The sequence below is a fragment of the Botryllus schlosseri genome, chromosome 11 (genome assembly GCF_051294905.1).
Source record: "Botryllus schlosseri isolate E-star chromosome 11, Bs_hap1, whole genome shotgun sequence".
NCBI lineage: Eukaryota > Metazoa > Chordata > Ascidiacea > Stolidobranchia > Styelidae > Botryllus > Botryllus schlosseri.
In genome coordinates this window covers 24,985,734-25,003,178 of record NC_137246.1, presented here as the reverse complement: position 1 = coordinate 25,003,178, position 17,445 = coordinate 24,985,734, and the positions used below count along the sequence as shown (strand labels likewise).

The window sequence follows — 17,445 nt, the reverse complement described above, 5'->3', positions numbered from 1 at the left end:
AACTGAGGGCGCGCCCCCAGTCGGGACGCGAAAGCAACCGCGGGGAAACGCGAAGCCTCCCGAAAGAAATGGTGTTTCTTGAACTCGGAATGAGTTAATTTGTGCTGAAACTTCCGAGATTCAACAATGGCAATAATCGTTATTATACATCGATTTTATATGTCATAATTGCGTCGTGTCATCCACATACTGACACTGATGCTAAATATTGACTGCTACAGAACCTTGCATTAATCAGAATATGTCTCTGAATGAAGTGTTACTGGTCAATGCGTGTAGCTGTGCCCTTGGTTTTGTATTTAGCTTATGGTTAGGTATGTTTGAGGCAAGCTCAAGTGGAGTAATACGGATTAGTCACCAACATCGCTAAAATATCTATGTGCTACGTGCTACCATTGCATATGATTATGTTTAACAAAATATTGAGCTGAAAAGTCTTTTCGCGCCCCGCGCGATTTACCTCCAGCTCGTAGTTATCCGTATAATCCGAATCACTTATTTGAGAAGTGTCTTAACAGCCATAAGACACCTTCCATGTCACCAAACAATACATTGGGATGACAAACATTCTGGATGCTCTTTTTAATATTTTTTGATATGATCAACTAAAGGTTTACAGCACTACAGCACACAAAGTGTCAAGTTACAGGCCTATAGTAACGTTTATTTCGTGTCCAACCTGTATTCTGATACCCGCGCCCAGTATTAATTAGTATTAATATATTTTAATGCCTCGACACCAACCATATTGATAACGAATCATTTTGCGTGAAACGCGGTGATCAATTGTATATCAGTGCAGAGAAGATATCGAACATGTTCCGATGCTTTACGCTCATCATTACTATCAGTCGCGGTCCAGACTTCTCAGTTGTGTGTTTACTATTTACTGTTCCGGTGTGGGTAGAAAATCTCGTCAACATCCATTTAGTCTGGGAATATGTTACTTAAACCAGATATAACGTTAAATCAGTCGAATAGATATCGTTGAAAAGAGTAAGAGTTTTGTTTGTTTGTGGTATTCATGGGGCTTGTCGACTACTATGATTATTTACACCAGGCCGATATTAAATTTTTCATGCTTCATTTTGCGATTAATTCTCTCCTGGTACAATCGTGTTCGTTATTTCGCTAGTATGCTGATTTCGCTATAGTCGCTCGTCAGGTTGGCCGATAAGAGTTATTTATATGGTGGAGGGCGGGAGCCTTATAGCAGGACTCAAAGGGAATATGAATAATAAATATTGGAATCTTCATGATAAATCGATGAATCGATTGCTGGAAGGGTAAGTGAGTTCGACATTTCTACTAGGGTATTTAGTGCGTGTATGCTCTATATAGAGTAGGTTGCCCATGTTGTTATTACGATACCGTGCATGGACCTCTAAGTAGGAGTTTCCGGGGCTTCATCATACTTTTGTCGAGCTGGGTTATTCAAACTATTGTTCCAAATTAATATGTTTCGTCGAGGAGTTGGGAGTGTTCAAATCTCTAATTTGAGACGTCCTATTGTGATTATAGCAGGGCAATTTTATTAGCTTTTCGAAAGCATGCCAATTCTCGTGGATGCACCAATTACAATGAACATTCGATACAAAATTATGTATTCCGTTTTTTTTCAGCCTTTCGGTACCTCATTAATTTTATTTTTAATTCTTATATGGTGAAATCAAAGCATAAATCAATGCATGTTTAATGGGACGTTTGTGTCGGCATGTTGTTTTACTCCTAACTACGTAGTTATTAGCGTTGTATTATATGACGACTTTATCTCTGCCCTGGTATCTAGTTTCGGGCATTGTCTGCCGATCAGCAGAGACAAATAAGTCCTGCATGATGAATTCGCAAACGATCTTTTCGTTATCCTCGCACATACCAAGTGCATGATAGCTTTTCCTATTCAGAATGTGATCAAAATCTTCATGCACTTGCTTAATGATTTATCTTTTACAGGTACGATAATATCTTCCGTATATTTAACCATTTCAATTGAGGTTAATATCGATATCATGACATCGTATTTTCGTTATGGTTGACATATATATCGTCAAAGCATCGTGACCATGATATTTCTGAAGGTTTTCACCTTGACGTATATCACACTCTCCTGTGGATTTGAAATAACAGGTAACTAACTATTTATGATTATTCAGATTGCACATTGAGCTGATGTTTTCTGTTGTTTGGCATCTGTAATTACACTGGGAAATGCAAAGGATCTGTCATTATAACACGTGGATTTCGTCATTAGGAGTTAGGGCAGGATTTGAGAAACTACATGGTTTTCAGAAAAATTGAAGTAGTACGATCACCATGGAAACAAATCTTATGTAAGATCCGTAATGAAAACCATGCATTCGTTGCGATGTTTGCTGGCTATACAACGTATTTCATCGTAGAGTAGCCTAACTATCACTCAACTACTGGCTCAAACTATATATTAATATCCTACGGTAGGTTGCTCATCTACATTCATACTTTTGACATACGAAAGTGGCTAACATTCGATTGATGAACTGAATGGCTTTTTACTAGGGATGGTGTGAACGCGAGGTTCACGTTCGCGTTCTGTGTGTGAACGTTAGATATTTAGAGGTTCGCGTTCACAAACGAACCTTGGTAGGTTCTGCACTGTGAACCTTTTTCATATATTACAATTGTCACTTCATTATAGCATCTTTGATTGAAATTTATTGCATTTCAACAGCGGGCCCGGTATATGCATGACGCTGGCAGCATAAAAATCAACACTAAACGAGCATGCACCTTGACAATCACAAACATTTTACTTGCTTTGTTACAATTGTTTGCTCGAAATATCCAGCTTTCCGTTTGCGAATATTTAGTGACTCATCCCTGCTGTGAGCCTGACCCACAATCCCACAACATCAAAAGCGAAACACTACATGTAGGTAGTCAGCGAATGACTCTTGTCCAACCAATCAATGAAATTAATATCGTTGTCTGATGTAAAAAATCTAGCAGGCGTACGGGGTCAATCTCGATTTCCTATGTTTATTGTATCATAAAAACCTACTCCGTGGATTGGGGTCTTGGCTACTGCTGTATAACTTGTTACAGGGGTAACATCGGTAGCAAGTAGGGAAACCCGTTTTACACTCTGCTCAATATCAACTTAGCAATACTCGGGACGCCGAATACATTGTCTGGCCTGACCTTGACCGTTAAGGCGTAAGCTTATATTCCCTTGCAAGTTCTCGTCGAAATTGTGGCAAAGCGACGCAAGATATTGATTTTCTGGGATGATTATATCAATTGATTGCCCCAGTTGATACATCTGTAGACGTGTAAAACATCAATTTCAGCATTGTGGCATTATGTGGCCCGAATCGTCGCTAGGCATTGCAAGGCTATCACTTCACTGAAATGTAGGGTTGGAATTAGCAATATGACGTCACGAGGTTCACGTTCGCGTTCACACAGAACCTTTCAAAAAGGTTCGCGTTCACACGAACCCGAACCTTTCAGAGGTTCACACCATCCCTACTTTTTACGCGGACGTGTCTGGCAAGTTTTGGCAAAAGTAAGAGTCGGCCAGAAAGTATACAGTGCGTTAGGACAGGTGGGTTTCTACCAAACTTAATAAATGATATAATTCTGTAAATTGAGATGGTTCCGAAGGATTCAATGATGAGGCGATTTTGTGCAATCAATGATATTCAATATTTAAGTAGAATTGAGTTCTGCTATTGCAGCAACCTGCCCTTGAGGAAGCTTACAGCAGTCGATTAATGGCTTAGTTCATACAATTTTTGTACATAGACATTTAATACATTTCTTTTTCGTTGCAATATTGGTTCTCAATAAAAAGACACATGAGGCACCCAGTCATATATCGCTGACATATATGATAATTTCTAGGATTGACCCAACGCTAGCTTCTCAGATACACAGTTACACGTGTTGTTGTTTATGGTATTCATGGGGTTTGTCGACTACTATGGTCATTCACACCAGGCCAATTTTCTTCATTCTTATTCCGTAGCTGGCGACTTGTAGCACGGCCCGCTTCTAGGCTTTTGTAACATACCGTTTGAACGGATGAGATGGCGAGGAGGAGCATAGATAAACCTCCAACACTTAGGTAGGAATTGTAGAGTCGATCTCGGTCGGACTCGAACCCGCAACCCATTAGTGTTGCTGATATGGACTATCCGCTACGCTACACCACGCTATCTCGACACTCTATGTATTTAGGTTGCGAAATATAAGCGAAATATATTTTTATCTCACAAAATGGCCCTGATTCCTGATTCCGAAATTATCCAAAAATAAATATTCTCAGGCGGATTTGAAATTTCGCAGAAATTTTTCCTTCATCTTCATCTCATCTTGTGTTTTCTATTTTTAGGTTCAGTAGTGCCGTGTAACACTACCAAAGTACTAGTGTTCGAATGCAACGACGGAATAACGTGCGTCGATAGATGGGAGGCGTATTGCAACGGTGTGCCAGATTGTCCGTAAGTTCGTTGCTAATATGACAATCAGCTCGGTCAGGCGTTTTATCAATTTTTTTTACAAATATCGATCAGTCTATTTAAATAAACGTGAGAAACCCATTGCGGTTCCTATCTGTTTGTTTGTTTTGAGGTATTCATGGTGTTTGTCGACTACTATGGTCATTTACACCAGACCAATTTTCTTTATTTTTATTCCGTAGCTGCACGGCCCACTTCTAGGCTTTTTAAATGACACCGCTTACACGGATGAGATGGCGAGGAGGCGCCTAGATAAACCTCCAACACTTAGGTAGGAATTCTGGAGTCGACCTCAGTCGTACACGAACCCGCAATCCATTCATTGGTGTTGCAACTGTGGATTATACCACTACGCTATCTCGCCAGACGCGTTTTCTATAGTAATGTCAAAAGCGATGCAACTATTATGGTAGTTGCTACACAAGTATAATTTAAACCCGTCTTCAATATATATCGTCAGCGATAAATTTGGAGTTCATATTATGCATCCCTCCCCCAACGCTGCAATGTATATAATATACATCCTATAGTTTGATGATCCGTGAGCACACTGTTCAACATTACAGCCTGACATTGGAAGCATGTTTATCTTTATAGCGACAGGAGCGACGAATTCGAATATGATCCGAACGAAGAAGCAAGGCTCGGAATAAGTTGCAGAAATTACCAACTACAGCAGGAGAAGAGATGTCATCTCCCACACAGATATATGTGCGATCATGAAACTGACTGCATTGGAGGTAATGTTGTGAAAACGTGGGCCGAAAATTAGTGCCTCTACCAGATTTCCATCATAGAGTAGTGTAAATCGAGCTGTCGGCACTTTCTGGTAACGAAATTTCCTTTCACACATATTTCAAATGGTGAATACGAATCAAACACGCGAATCCTTAGGGAGGTACTGGGCTATTTGCGTGCACACCTCTTTGAGCCATCTTGAGGTGGTACACAAAACGGAATCCACTCCCCCCTGGTATATATCTTCATAAGAATTGGTGTACTTGGCTTGTTTTCACACACTGGAATGGATGCGAAAGAACATTTGTGTGCCAAAAAGCCACCTCTATCTCATTTTCATCCTGCGCTATGGCGGAAATCGGTTAAATAAACGATTTTCGTTTTACAGTAGTGTTAAAACGTTACGGTTGGTGTGTCATGTTACTGCGTAGTTTTGATCCGTTAGCGTAGTGCAATGGTTCCCAACCTTTATCGGCTCATCGCCCCCTTTTCACTCTCAACACGAATTTCCGCCCCCCATAACCACGAATCCGAAAAAGAAAGTATATAATTGGGAAATTTATTCGCGTAACTCTGATCGCTGGTGAATTTATTTAAAATGGGCCACTTTGCCAAGGTGTTAGGTGGTCGGAAAATCGTTTTCCGCGTCTACTTTCCATTGAGTTGACGTTTTTTTTCGCGTCATGTGCACAATAAGCCGTCTTCACGTGCATTTTTTGACCGTGTTAATCAAATATATCTCACTAGGAGTTCAAACATTTTCGCCCACATGTTTCTCAAAATCGCCCGTCGGGGACGGGGGGGGGGGATATCACCCACGTTGGGAACGACTGGCCTAGTGGTTCTCAACCACCGGTCCGTGGAAAGTTTCCTATACCGGTCGACCAAATATATTAGAATTTACATCTCAATTCCAAATTCCAAGAAGTTGAATACTTGTCCATCAATTTGAGAAATAACACATCGAATTTTTGATTGATCTAAAAGTTTGTAAACTGTATGGTGGTGTATCAGAGAGTTAATGGTATCCTTAGGGCGTAGGCCTATGCATCACAAGTGTACAAGTGTTGTACAAAACAGCTTTGTCTACAACTCGTTTCGGACACGTTATATGTGAAAGCTACGGAGACTACGTGTAGTTAAGCGACTAGGGTTGCATTGAAAACAAAAATCAATTTAAAACAAACATGTTTCAAACAAGGCCCTTGTTTAAAACATGTTTGTTTTAAATTTTTTTTATAGCCAAGACGTCACGAATATTCATTTGTGACGTCATGGTGGATTGATATTGACAATTGAAAATATAGGGTAAATATAACTCCTTTGACGAAATATCTGTACTACTGCTGTTGAATCGACAACCTTGAGGGTTCCAACCATCCCATATCGATATACGTCGATAATATCGGGTGGTAATTGTCCGTAGGCTAGGGTTGCCATACGTCCGGAATTTCACTAATTTTTAAAATATGCCCAAATGTCCGGAATTTTTAAGGCTTGTCATATTCTCATAATGTTTCCGTAAATCAACATAATAACATAATTATTTTTGGGAATATATATGCTACTTGATATTTTTCTTCGCGCTGCGCGCGATTTACTATAACGTTTATTGTTTTTAATACGGGGACTATCACCCTCACAAAAACTGCAATTTAATATAAATAACCATCATTTACTGAAATAATAAGCCTAATTTTAATCGCAATTATAGGAGAACAGTATATTCCTAGAGATGGCTAAGGTCGTTTAAATGCTTTATTTAAAGTTAGTGGTTCCAAACGTGGGGGTCGGTTGTCTTATTCTGCGGTTCGCAAAAATGTTGAACGTAATCGGCTTCCAAAATAGCCCGTGACTAAGTCTGGGCCAAGGTGCAGACTTCTTTCAGTAATCAGCGCGTCAAATTTTGATCTGGGCCGCGGTAATGTTCCCTGTAAGCTGCGCACGTGAGCAATTGCGCAGTGCTGACACGAAGTGATAACCTTTTTTTCTAGTAGTAACGCTCTGTGGTTCAAGGGACCGCGCAGTGAGTTGGTGAGTGTGCGCAGACTCGTCAAAAATTTGGGGAAACCAATGGATGTGGGGTTTTATTAAGCTCCGTGGTGCGCACTGGCATAGGGCTGATAAACAATATTATCGGTGTGAAATGAACATGACTTAATGATGTACAATTTCACTCCCCGTATTTTCGAAGTCATTATCCTCCAGCTCTATCGCTAACTCTGATCATGTGGCGGAGAGAGGTTCAAACTATTTAGTAATATGGAAGAACCAATATATAATTGACAGAATTCATTCAAAAAATCTAACGACCAGATGCTTATAGCAAGCCCCCTGAAGTTGCATCGATTACCCGATGGTGGGCTCAAAATCATTGTATATTTGGGCGGAAGGGGGCTGAAAAAAATGTAGTTTCGGTCCCGGTTACACAACACACAGCCACATACTCCTGAACCTGGTTCGTGACCTCCTCTGGTCAATAAGCAAAGCTTTTGTAGTGTGACGTCATATTGGCAGACAATGTGCTCATAACTCATTTTGAAATCCACTATAGTGGGCGCCAAAGAGTGTCCGGAATTTGGGTCACAGAGATATGGTAACCTTACCGTAGGCTCATGCAACATGTCTTTTGGAAAGTATTTACACAATTATGGCATAATTTTACAACTAAAAAAACACAATTTTTTTAAAGGCCTTAAGACACTGTTTAAAACAGGGGTCACCAACACGCGGCCCGCCAAGTCATATTCTGCGGCCCGCGATCTGATTTGAGATTTAGGAAGAAAGCTAGGAAAACCAATCTGAAATGCTGAAATTAACTTTAGTTTCAACATGTTGTTGTTGTTTCAAAATAAGCTATTCTCTTGTGCCCAACATCACTATACGTCATTATAGCTAAAACGGCTGTGGTGATGGCAACAGCATTCCATCGAGGGAGAATCAGCTGATATGAATGGGCAATGGGCATATTGTCTTGCCTTGCAATGGCCCAAACACTGCCAAGACCGAGACGCATAGAAAACGGCTTAGGGCAGTGGTTCCCAAACTGGGGAGCGCGCGCCCCTTGTGGGGGCGCGAAAGCATCTGAAGGGGAGGTGGAGATGCGCTAAAATGAAAAAATTTTCGCGCTCGGCGCGATTTACCTCTATTTCATAGTTAGTGCTATGTGTATAGTCCGGAATTCATATCAACAGCCATAACCACCCATGCCATCAAACTAGCTGTTGGGATTTCTAGCATTCTGGTTGCATTTTGTGATATGACGATTTTTCAGTATCATAAAGGGGAGGGTGTCTAAAAAAGTTTGAGAACCACCGACTTACGGCTTCCCCACAAGATCATGCTTTACGTGGAGATGGTCTTTAAGTTAGTAACGTATCTCGCTAGTCCCGATATCGATTCCTTAGTCGCTGAAAAGCGTTTCCAGGTACCGTGCGCAGCTCACAGTTCAAAATAAGATATAATTGGTGATAATGATTTTTTGTTGTATTTGTATTCCTTTATTGAAATATTATTTCTTTTGTGGTCAAATATGCCCATCGCCTATGTTAGATAGCTCACCGTTGTACTGACGTAGAGTATTAGAACGTGGTTGCCTATTTTACATCGATATCGAATTCATGCGGCCCGCGGCCTCTACGAAATTTGAAAAGTGGCCCGCGACCCGTTTTGAGTTGGCGACCCCTGGTTTAAAACATGTTTTAAACAAAGTGTTTTAAAACACCGTATGTTTTAAATGCAACCCTATAAGCGACGCATGGCAGTATATAGAGCAGCAGCTCCTAAATTTTATTGTCCGCGACCCAAGCCCCATGCATAAATACGTATGCATTCTTTGCATTGTAATATCGCTATGCTACATTTTTACGGTCATGTGTATGCCGAGGTGATCAAAGTAGTCAAGAAAGCTACTCAAGTACGGATAGAAGTACTTCTTCCATAGGCCACCTAAAACTACTTGAAGTAGAAGTGGAATTGACTTACTTTAAATCTACTTAAGTAAGTAAGTTGTTATGTTCGTGCATTTTACGTTGGTATCGTTTATCTCTTATTTGTCTAGGATTAGTAATTACAGCCAATCATTATTTCCCCGTGTGTCGTGCTTGTATTTATACCCTGTGTTCTGTTGTCTCGTAGTCTTTTCGTTTACCTCTACTCTGGATCGTGTCGCTGCCTTGGAGCTATTCTGCTGTATAATATACTGATCACTGCTACCTCGTCGTATGAGTTATTGTTCAAACAAGATCAAGAACATAACATAAGTAGTTTTGAAAACAGTCTTAATTCGTTCGCATGGACTGTCAAAAGCTGCAAATTGAGCTATGTGGAAGGTGCAGAGAGCTTGATTCGTATTGATCCATCCCAGGAGGTATCATTTTTTGACAGAATAAGCATTCTTTCGCATCATGGGATGCAAATTATAGTATTGATATGAAAATGCGATACTAACCCTTTGTTTAGTAGAAGACCCCGTTTTAGAGAATATCTTGGCATTGCGCCCTACCCCATATTATAGGGCCCCTAATTTATAGACGAAGAGCAATACGGAGAAGTTGTATTGGATACGGTTTCAACACATTGCGCGATTATAATATACCTTAATAACAAATATTGTGGCTCGTAAAATTTATATTTGATGTAGCTTTATTTTCGGAAAATAGAGGCATTACTACTAGAGCCCGACCGATTATCGGCTCGCCTATAATATCGAGTCGATATCACGCTCGGAGAGAAATATCGGTATCGGCCATTGAAGGTAAAAAAATATCAGCCATTTTCGTGACGTCACAACATGGTGGCAGGGAGTCAGAGAAGTCAATAGAAGACGTGAGGGCGGTAAATTATAAAAATAAATCGCCAAGCTGCATATAGTGCATACTGCATACAGGGCAGTAGGCGCGCCTATCTGAAAAATATTATAGATAACTAACCACCGTTATGCCCCACTGACTTCGTGGGAGTCCCCCTGCAGTAATCGATCACCAACGACGGAGAGCAGCTGGATGGATAGTTGTCTGCAGAAGATTTCAATCAGTAAGAGAAATGAGAACTTCAATCATGCTGGACTGACCCTCGTAATGATAGAGAAAAGCGTCGCGTCGAAACATATCACGGCTCGGTACAGACAGAGCTAATTATTCCAGTAATGTATGAAGTCGTCTGACTGAGGCCTGCGGGGCCACCATGATAGGAAATATGCAAGCATAAAGGGCAAGAAAATCAAGCAAACGTGGAGTAAAGCCAATAATTGATACCAAAAATTTTGATTCCATGATGACATTGGCCAATTCTGACAAAAGAGCGTAAAATGTTGATTGTTGAAATGCTGGTCATGGTCAAGGCCCAAGGGGAATGGGTGGAGCAGTTGCAGACGTGGACAATTTGAGTTGTTTTGCACATTCTCTTCAGCTATTTGTTAATGATTTGCTGAAGGCTCCAGGTGCATTGCCTGAAGAATATCAATAATAATATCAATATATGGTGAAACCATTGAAGGAAAGATCCCCTGCAATGGAGCGGTGGAACCGAAATGAAGAAAGATTTCCAATTCTTGCTGTGCCACTAACTATGGTACCAAGTGAAAGACTGCTCAATGTGTTTAGTACTATATACATCATCTATGGAAGACCACAGAAGTTTACTCCGAGAATTTGTGCTTCGTGAACTGTAATCTGCAATTGCTGGATTGGTGCTTTTGATATATTTTTATAGTTCCTGGATCATTTATTTCATGTTCAATCATATCAATGGCGGTATAAAGTTGTTGAAAGAAATACTCTGATGTGTTAAATATGGACCTTAGCTAGATTCCATATCTTTTGAATATCGGCTGAATATATCGGTGTTATCGGTGGAGGTACTGGATATCGGTCTTATCGGTATCGGCTCAGAAATCCCATATCGGTCGGGCTCTAATTACTACACTTGCTTTTATGCTTCAACATGAATGTTCTGCAGATAACTGAAAGTAATTACAACTCATATAGTATGATACTCGGAATTGAAAGTGCAATATTAATACCGCTTCTAAAAAGCGGAAAATATATTTCATATCTTTCGTCCATAAAGCTTCAAAGGTGATTTGCTAAAACAGGTGTAACGTTAAGAAAAGCCGGATTTTCCAGATTAGCAGGACAGGTCATGGGCTGCTAGATTACGATATGATAGGTAATTGCTTGATTGCGAAATGGTAGTTTCAAATGTTATGGTGGGCCATATTTAATGCGATGAAATATTTGATATGAGCGACAATGCGGTGTGAGCGGAATCAAGCAATCCGGTACCTAAATAATATTCACTGATACTTTCGTGAAAACATAGCCTACTTATTGGCCTCGCAAGGCCTGTGGCTCATAGTTCCACTCCCAATCGTTGCACACCCCTACACTAAACTGACTAAAGCATCCTAATGGTGAGCGACCACATGTCGGATAAATCTTGTCGTGAATTCAAACCAATTTGTGTAACCCAAAGAACGGCATATTTTATGATCAAGCCATGTTGTAGTAATGACTTTTTACGTGTCCTGCTATTGGCTATATATAGTATCCAAGACAGTATCCTCGTAAACGCACAAACTACCTACAGAAATCTCGCGAAGCGTGAAGGAATTTTTGTTGTTGCGAGGAATTCAACAAATATTAGATACATATTAAAAGATCTCTCTGATGGTGTCGCGACCCTAAATTACACCATTCGCGACCCATAGGAACCCCTGATATAAAGCAAACTGCCAATTCTAATTTCTTTCAAAGGATACCAAGCAATTACAATCAAGTTAGTGGTCTCTAACAGGAATTCGATAGCTTCGCCTCGCAGAAACGTCAATACTACTACAATATCAAAGAGGCAGCATTAAATGAAGTTTTTAATATTAATTTATCCATTCGACTTGCATAGATTTATCGTGATTAAATTTAGGGTTACCATATTGTGGAAATGTGCAAAGAGGACACTTTTTCAAAATTTTCCGACTTACACTTCTGGAGTAAAATACGGAAAAAACGGTAAATTTGCACCGACTTTGTGGTTGGTTGACTAAAAAATAGGTCAACTTTCCGATTCAGCTTCCGAATTAGCTGACGAAGCGTTACTTCAGTGCTGATTTACTGTGTCTCACTCGAATTTTACTCTATTTTAACCAATATTCTCAAAAACGTGGACAAAATCTCAAAAAAGAGGACATTTGGCGTCCTCCGAGGATACTTTCAAAAAAGTCTAAAAAGAGGGCATATCCTCTCAAAAGAGGACGTATGGTAACCGTAGATTAAATTTAGGGTTGATGTTGATTTTTGAAGGTTCATCGGTCCGCAATATATTTTTTCAAGTTTTGCCGGTATACGCGAAGTACCAATGACCGATAACCACTGCGTTAGTCTATGCTGAATTATCGGAAGTCAGTGCTGATTCTTGTCATTATAGAGACAAATCCCCATTCACGTGCACGCTCCGCCGTATAGTCTCCGTATTGTTTTAATAGAGATATGCTTCATTCGCTGAAAATTCTTTGACTTACGGCTGCGCGGTCTGCCTCACTAAACTGTAGACCGTCAGGCTCGCAGCTGAACCTGTCCTGGCCGATTTATGACTAATCATAAAAGTACTCAAAACGGGACCCTCAACTAACAATGGCTGTCAAACCACACAAGTATACGATGTATGCATTTGTGCGCACTTAACCCGGATGCGTGACATCGGTCTTGTATAACCTTATAGGCCATAACAGTCTGTATACGTTGTTATAGTTCGCTCGATGTCTCAATGAAGATACTAACAAAAGCTGAAATACTCATTCTTAAATAATCTGGTGAACTTTCTTACAGGACTTGACGAATGCGACTGTGGACACACTTTTAAGTGTTTAGATGGGTCTTGTGCCGTGAAGGCGTCGTTCTGCGACTCCCAAGAACACTGTCCAGACGGATCGGACGAAATCCTATACAACAGGTTCAAATTTCCAGACATTTAGATATGCATCGCATGGTTACAAGACATTATTATCCACTCGATTGTGATCATAGCTAGACCAAGACTATATGCCACCTGCGAGGCGTTTTGGACGATTGTTTTCGTAAAACGATCCAGCTTTTACTCCTTTATCCATATTTACACCATTTGAAATTCAAATTTAGCTGTGAAAACTGTTCAAGTGGGAGTGGAAGTTAAATTTAGACTAAATAAAAATCATCCAAGTATACTGCAAGTAGAGATGATATAAATGCTTGAATATAGACGTACAGTGGGTAGGAAATAGGCGTATTTACTAGATTTCCAGCATGATGCAAATCTGTCCACCAGCACTTTCTGGTAGCAAATTTTCATTTCAATCCCATTCCAGTGCGTGAAGATGTGTCAAATACACCCATTCTTATGGAGATACATCCCATAATTGCAGTGGATAATGTTTATGTATAGGCCTACCACCGCTGTGCGCCTTCTTTGGAGTGGTATACGAAAACACAGCCCATGAACATTGAACACCACCCCTGGGATATATATATATCCATAACATCGGGGTATTTGACTCGTTTTCACTCATTGAATTGGATATGCATGCCAAAATGCGCACCGGAAGCACTTTTACTTGATCTTGACCGTACAATATGGTAAAATACAATATTTTCGTTAGAAGGGGTGGTGGTAGTTCATGAGTAAGCTTATCCACAATCCTCATGCATTTTATCTGAATTCCTCGGATACAACTCGAAAAGATCTGTATTCACGTTCGAATTCACTTTCCTATATTGATATTGTCACCTGCTCCATTATCATTTCATATGCCGGTATGAAATCGTTCAGATCAATGCCGATCGGTTTCCAATGCCCCGTCACTCAACAACACGAATCACGCAATTGTGTCTTACCGGACCATCATGTGTGCGATGGGGTTTCGAACTGCGACAACGGCGTGGACGAGTGTTTTTGTGATTTCAATGCACAAGGCCGCGAAGGACAATACATCACCAACTGTGAGCAAAACAATTTCAGTTGCAGAGCAGTATAGTTTTTAAAAACAAACATTATCGTCTCCCAGCGTTCTCAAATTCAAAGTGCTTTCGGTGCCTAGACGGATCGCTGATTATTCCCCAAAAGCAATTATGTGATGGTACAATTCACTGTGCCGATCTGTCTGATGAGTGCCTTTGCACTGCGAAGAAGGGCTATACAAGGCTTACAATATGCGACTCCGTATGTGATGGTGAGCGATTTCCAATAATGCTCAATATATTTCCAGATCGAGACACCTTATTCCATTATATGATATATTATACATATTATACATATTATGCATTAAATATTGGACTATTTTTCTATTCAAACGTTCGATAAGGACCTATAATACATTTCAAATGAACACTCAGTTCATAACTGTGCAGTGTTGCTAAAAAGCAAGCTCATGCGAAATTCTCTGCGAGGTCGAATGTCGTGTGGTTGTAACGAGCATCGGTAATCGGTATGGTTTTTTTGGGCGAGATAATTACGCCAAATCTATTTGACAACAAGACATTAAGATACAGGCTACAGTGTTTATTCGCTAGAACCAGCTTCATTTTTGTCTTGAAGGCTAGATCCGAGTTTCAGTTGTCTGTCCATATTGCCGCTGGAGTGCAATTGATATATGAGAGATGATGAAGTCAAACATTTTTGCCATTCAGTTTCGTGACTTGCCGGTGCTCTGTTGATTCTTGCCAAATTTTGAAGAGAAGGACATTGTTATGATCACCAAGCGCGTATATAATTTAATATTTCACCTCCAGTGGGTTTAATGTTTTCAGATCTTATGTATTCTTAGTATCGATATCTGCACTATATTCCACCGTTAACTAAAGCAGTAGGCTTATCGTTAACAGCAAGGAAGCTTCGACGTTTGTCTGTGATTATGACGTCATCATATTGTGATGCGACATTTTCAACTGACAAGATTTTGGATCTCGGCTAAACCGGTTAAGGAGCCACTGACTTATGGCTTGTGAATGATCGAGTTTCTGAAATACGCAATGGACTTGACGGCACTCATTATGGCAAAACACGGTAGACAGGTTTACTGCAATGCACTCTCAGTTTCCGATGCCGCCATAGAGTGCCAAATAATCTGTGAACTCCTATCATAATTTTCATGATTTTATGACTTTGCTACTTTATTTCCAGGAGTCGACTGTGAATGCCCGGGACAGATCATGTGCAACTTACCCGAGACATCGTCGGACACAAAAGTTTGCCTACCTAGTTCATACATATGCGATTACAAGTAAATGATTACAGAGCAGGGTGTCCAAAGTATGGTCCGGGAGTCAACTGCGACGCAATCAACGAGTTGATACAAATCAAGGCACTTTCCTCCGGGTCAAGGGAAATGAATACGAAATCGGATTATTGACCTCATAAATTAATTGAAGGGTTTCCCCAACTTCTACGACAAGACAGAAATAATTAGAATATGCGTAACCTACATTTGCATTAGATCTGAAGGCTCCGAATCTATACTATTGGCTGTGATTTCACGTAGCACTAAAATGACGTAACCGAGAAAACGCATAATAGCAAGTGTTGTTACTGAGACTATTTAGAATTATGAATAGTACCTAGCTGTTGTAGCCACAGGAAATACTAGAGGCGAACGCACAACTATGTACTAGCTCATTGTAACTTACCATAATAGCCTATGTATTCACCGAAGATATGGGACCTCTCTATAAATCTATCAATGCTATTTTCACAATTCGCGATCATCTTGAAAATATCAGTTTCGCTAGTATTTGTGCCCAAAGCAAATTATCTGTCTTTCTGCGACTTCCATTCATTTTGCGGATTGTCCTTTGACGCATGACTGTTTGGTAGGATCGATTGCTCCGATGCGTCAGATGAACGATATTGTGCGGACAGTGACGAATTCTTTACCTGTTTCGATAACAGGACAAGGATCAGACTGTCCGAATTTTGTGACGGTGCGTACCAGGGAGAGTTGATTCTATTACCAATTCCACTGATATTGCTTTTGTTAAAGCGGCTATAGTTATACCGCTGATAGCGCTTGATAGACTCTCGCCATACGCCAACGTTTGTTATAACTAGGGTAGTGCGGTCGCTTCACTTTCCCATCGACTTCAGAGATATACCAATATACCTAACTCCTACTCTGACTCCGACTCCTAATATTTTCTTCACATAACTCCGACTCCAATATTTCTGTAAATGTACTAAAATATTATAGATTTATTTCATTTCAGTTGTTGTTGCTGTTGTAGTTATTATTATTATTACCAGGTCAAGTTTTTGTGGCACTAAAATCGCGACAAAGTTGCACTTAATTTTGACAAAAGTTGCTGTAAAAAGTTGCATTTATAATTTTTGTTGAATTAGTAGAGTGTGAGATATTCGAAATGTTCCGATGTATAACCTCTAGTTCCTATAGAGCAGTCAAATTTGTTACTTTTCTATTTCACGCACATTCTGGCAAGGCCGCCAAAGATTCTGGCGAGACACAGTATGAATAAAATTACGCAATGCGGGTACAATTTTACCCCGAAAAGCCAACTAGCACATAACGATAACCCCTCCCCCTAAAACAATTCAAATAACACACCACAAACCCTCCAGGTCTGCAAACTTGACCCAGGGCGTTGTAGAAACACTCACTCTTGGCGACTTTAACAAAATATAAGGAGACTTAGTGAAAATGTAATTTTCGGCGGTCTCGCCTGAGCGTTCGTGAAATGGGAACAAAATTATTACAGCGATCTATTTAGATATTGTTCGGACACGGTCGCGCTAGGCAGGGGTAGTTGAATTTCCTGCTTGCAAGCCATTGTGTCATAGATAACAGTGAGATGCAGCTAACCCATCCTACAGGCTACCTTTTTGTTATGCAAATAAATGGGAATAGAACCATACCAGGAATAGTTTATAGCATGTTTTTAAATCACTCCTTAACATTTTTATTCAATATTTGATCAAAGTTGCAGAAAAAATTAGTACGAAGAATAGAGATAAGTTGCAAAAAGTTGCGCTATAAAGTCCCTCCAAACAGCTTAAAACATCATAGTACATAGATTCAGAGTATCTGGGAAGCTGTCAGAAGCTGTAAAAAAATCTTGCCCTAATTATGACCATTACCAAGTGAACCAACTTATTTTTTATTAATGATTCCTAATAGCATATGGATTCTGCCTTTGCGATATTCTATTAAAACATATTCATAGAACTATTC

At 40.1% G+C, this 17,445-nt stretch overlaps 1 protein-coding gene across 2 annotated transcripts in view; it reads left to right on the top strand.

Moving 5' to 3' along the window:
* The first annotated feature begins 1,560 nt into the window (after positions 1-1,560).
* LOC145450392 (uncharacterized) overlaps positions 1,561-17,445 on the top strand; it is a 38,808-nt gene continuing 22,923 nt past the window's right edge. Inside the window, exons 1-8 of one of the 2 annotated variants that reach the window (XM_080328914.1) lie at positions 1,561-2,127; positions 4,373-4,481; positions 5,097-5,239; positions 13,061-13,184; positions 14,037-14,206; positions 14,272-14,436; positions 15,387-15,486; positions 16,077-16,183. In XM_080328914.1, coding sequence (XP_080185040.1) covers positions 2,064-2,127; positions 4,373-4,481; positions 5,097-5,239; positions 13,061-13,184; positions 14,037-14,206; positions 14,272-14,436; positions 15,387-15,486; positions 16,077-16,183 — 982 coding nt within the window. In that variant the 5' untranslated portion in view covers positions 1,561-2,063. The remainder of the gene's footprint in view (positions 2,128-4,372; positions 4,482-5,096; positions 5,240-13,060; positions 13,185-14,036; positions 14,207-14,271; positions 14,437-15,386; positions 15,487-16,076; positions 16,184-17,445) is intronic. The other variant, XM_080328915.1, reaches the window with a different exon arrangement.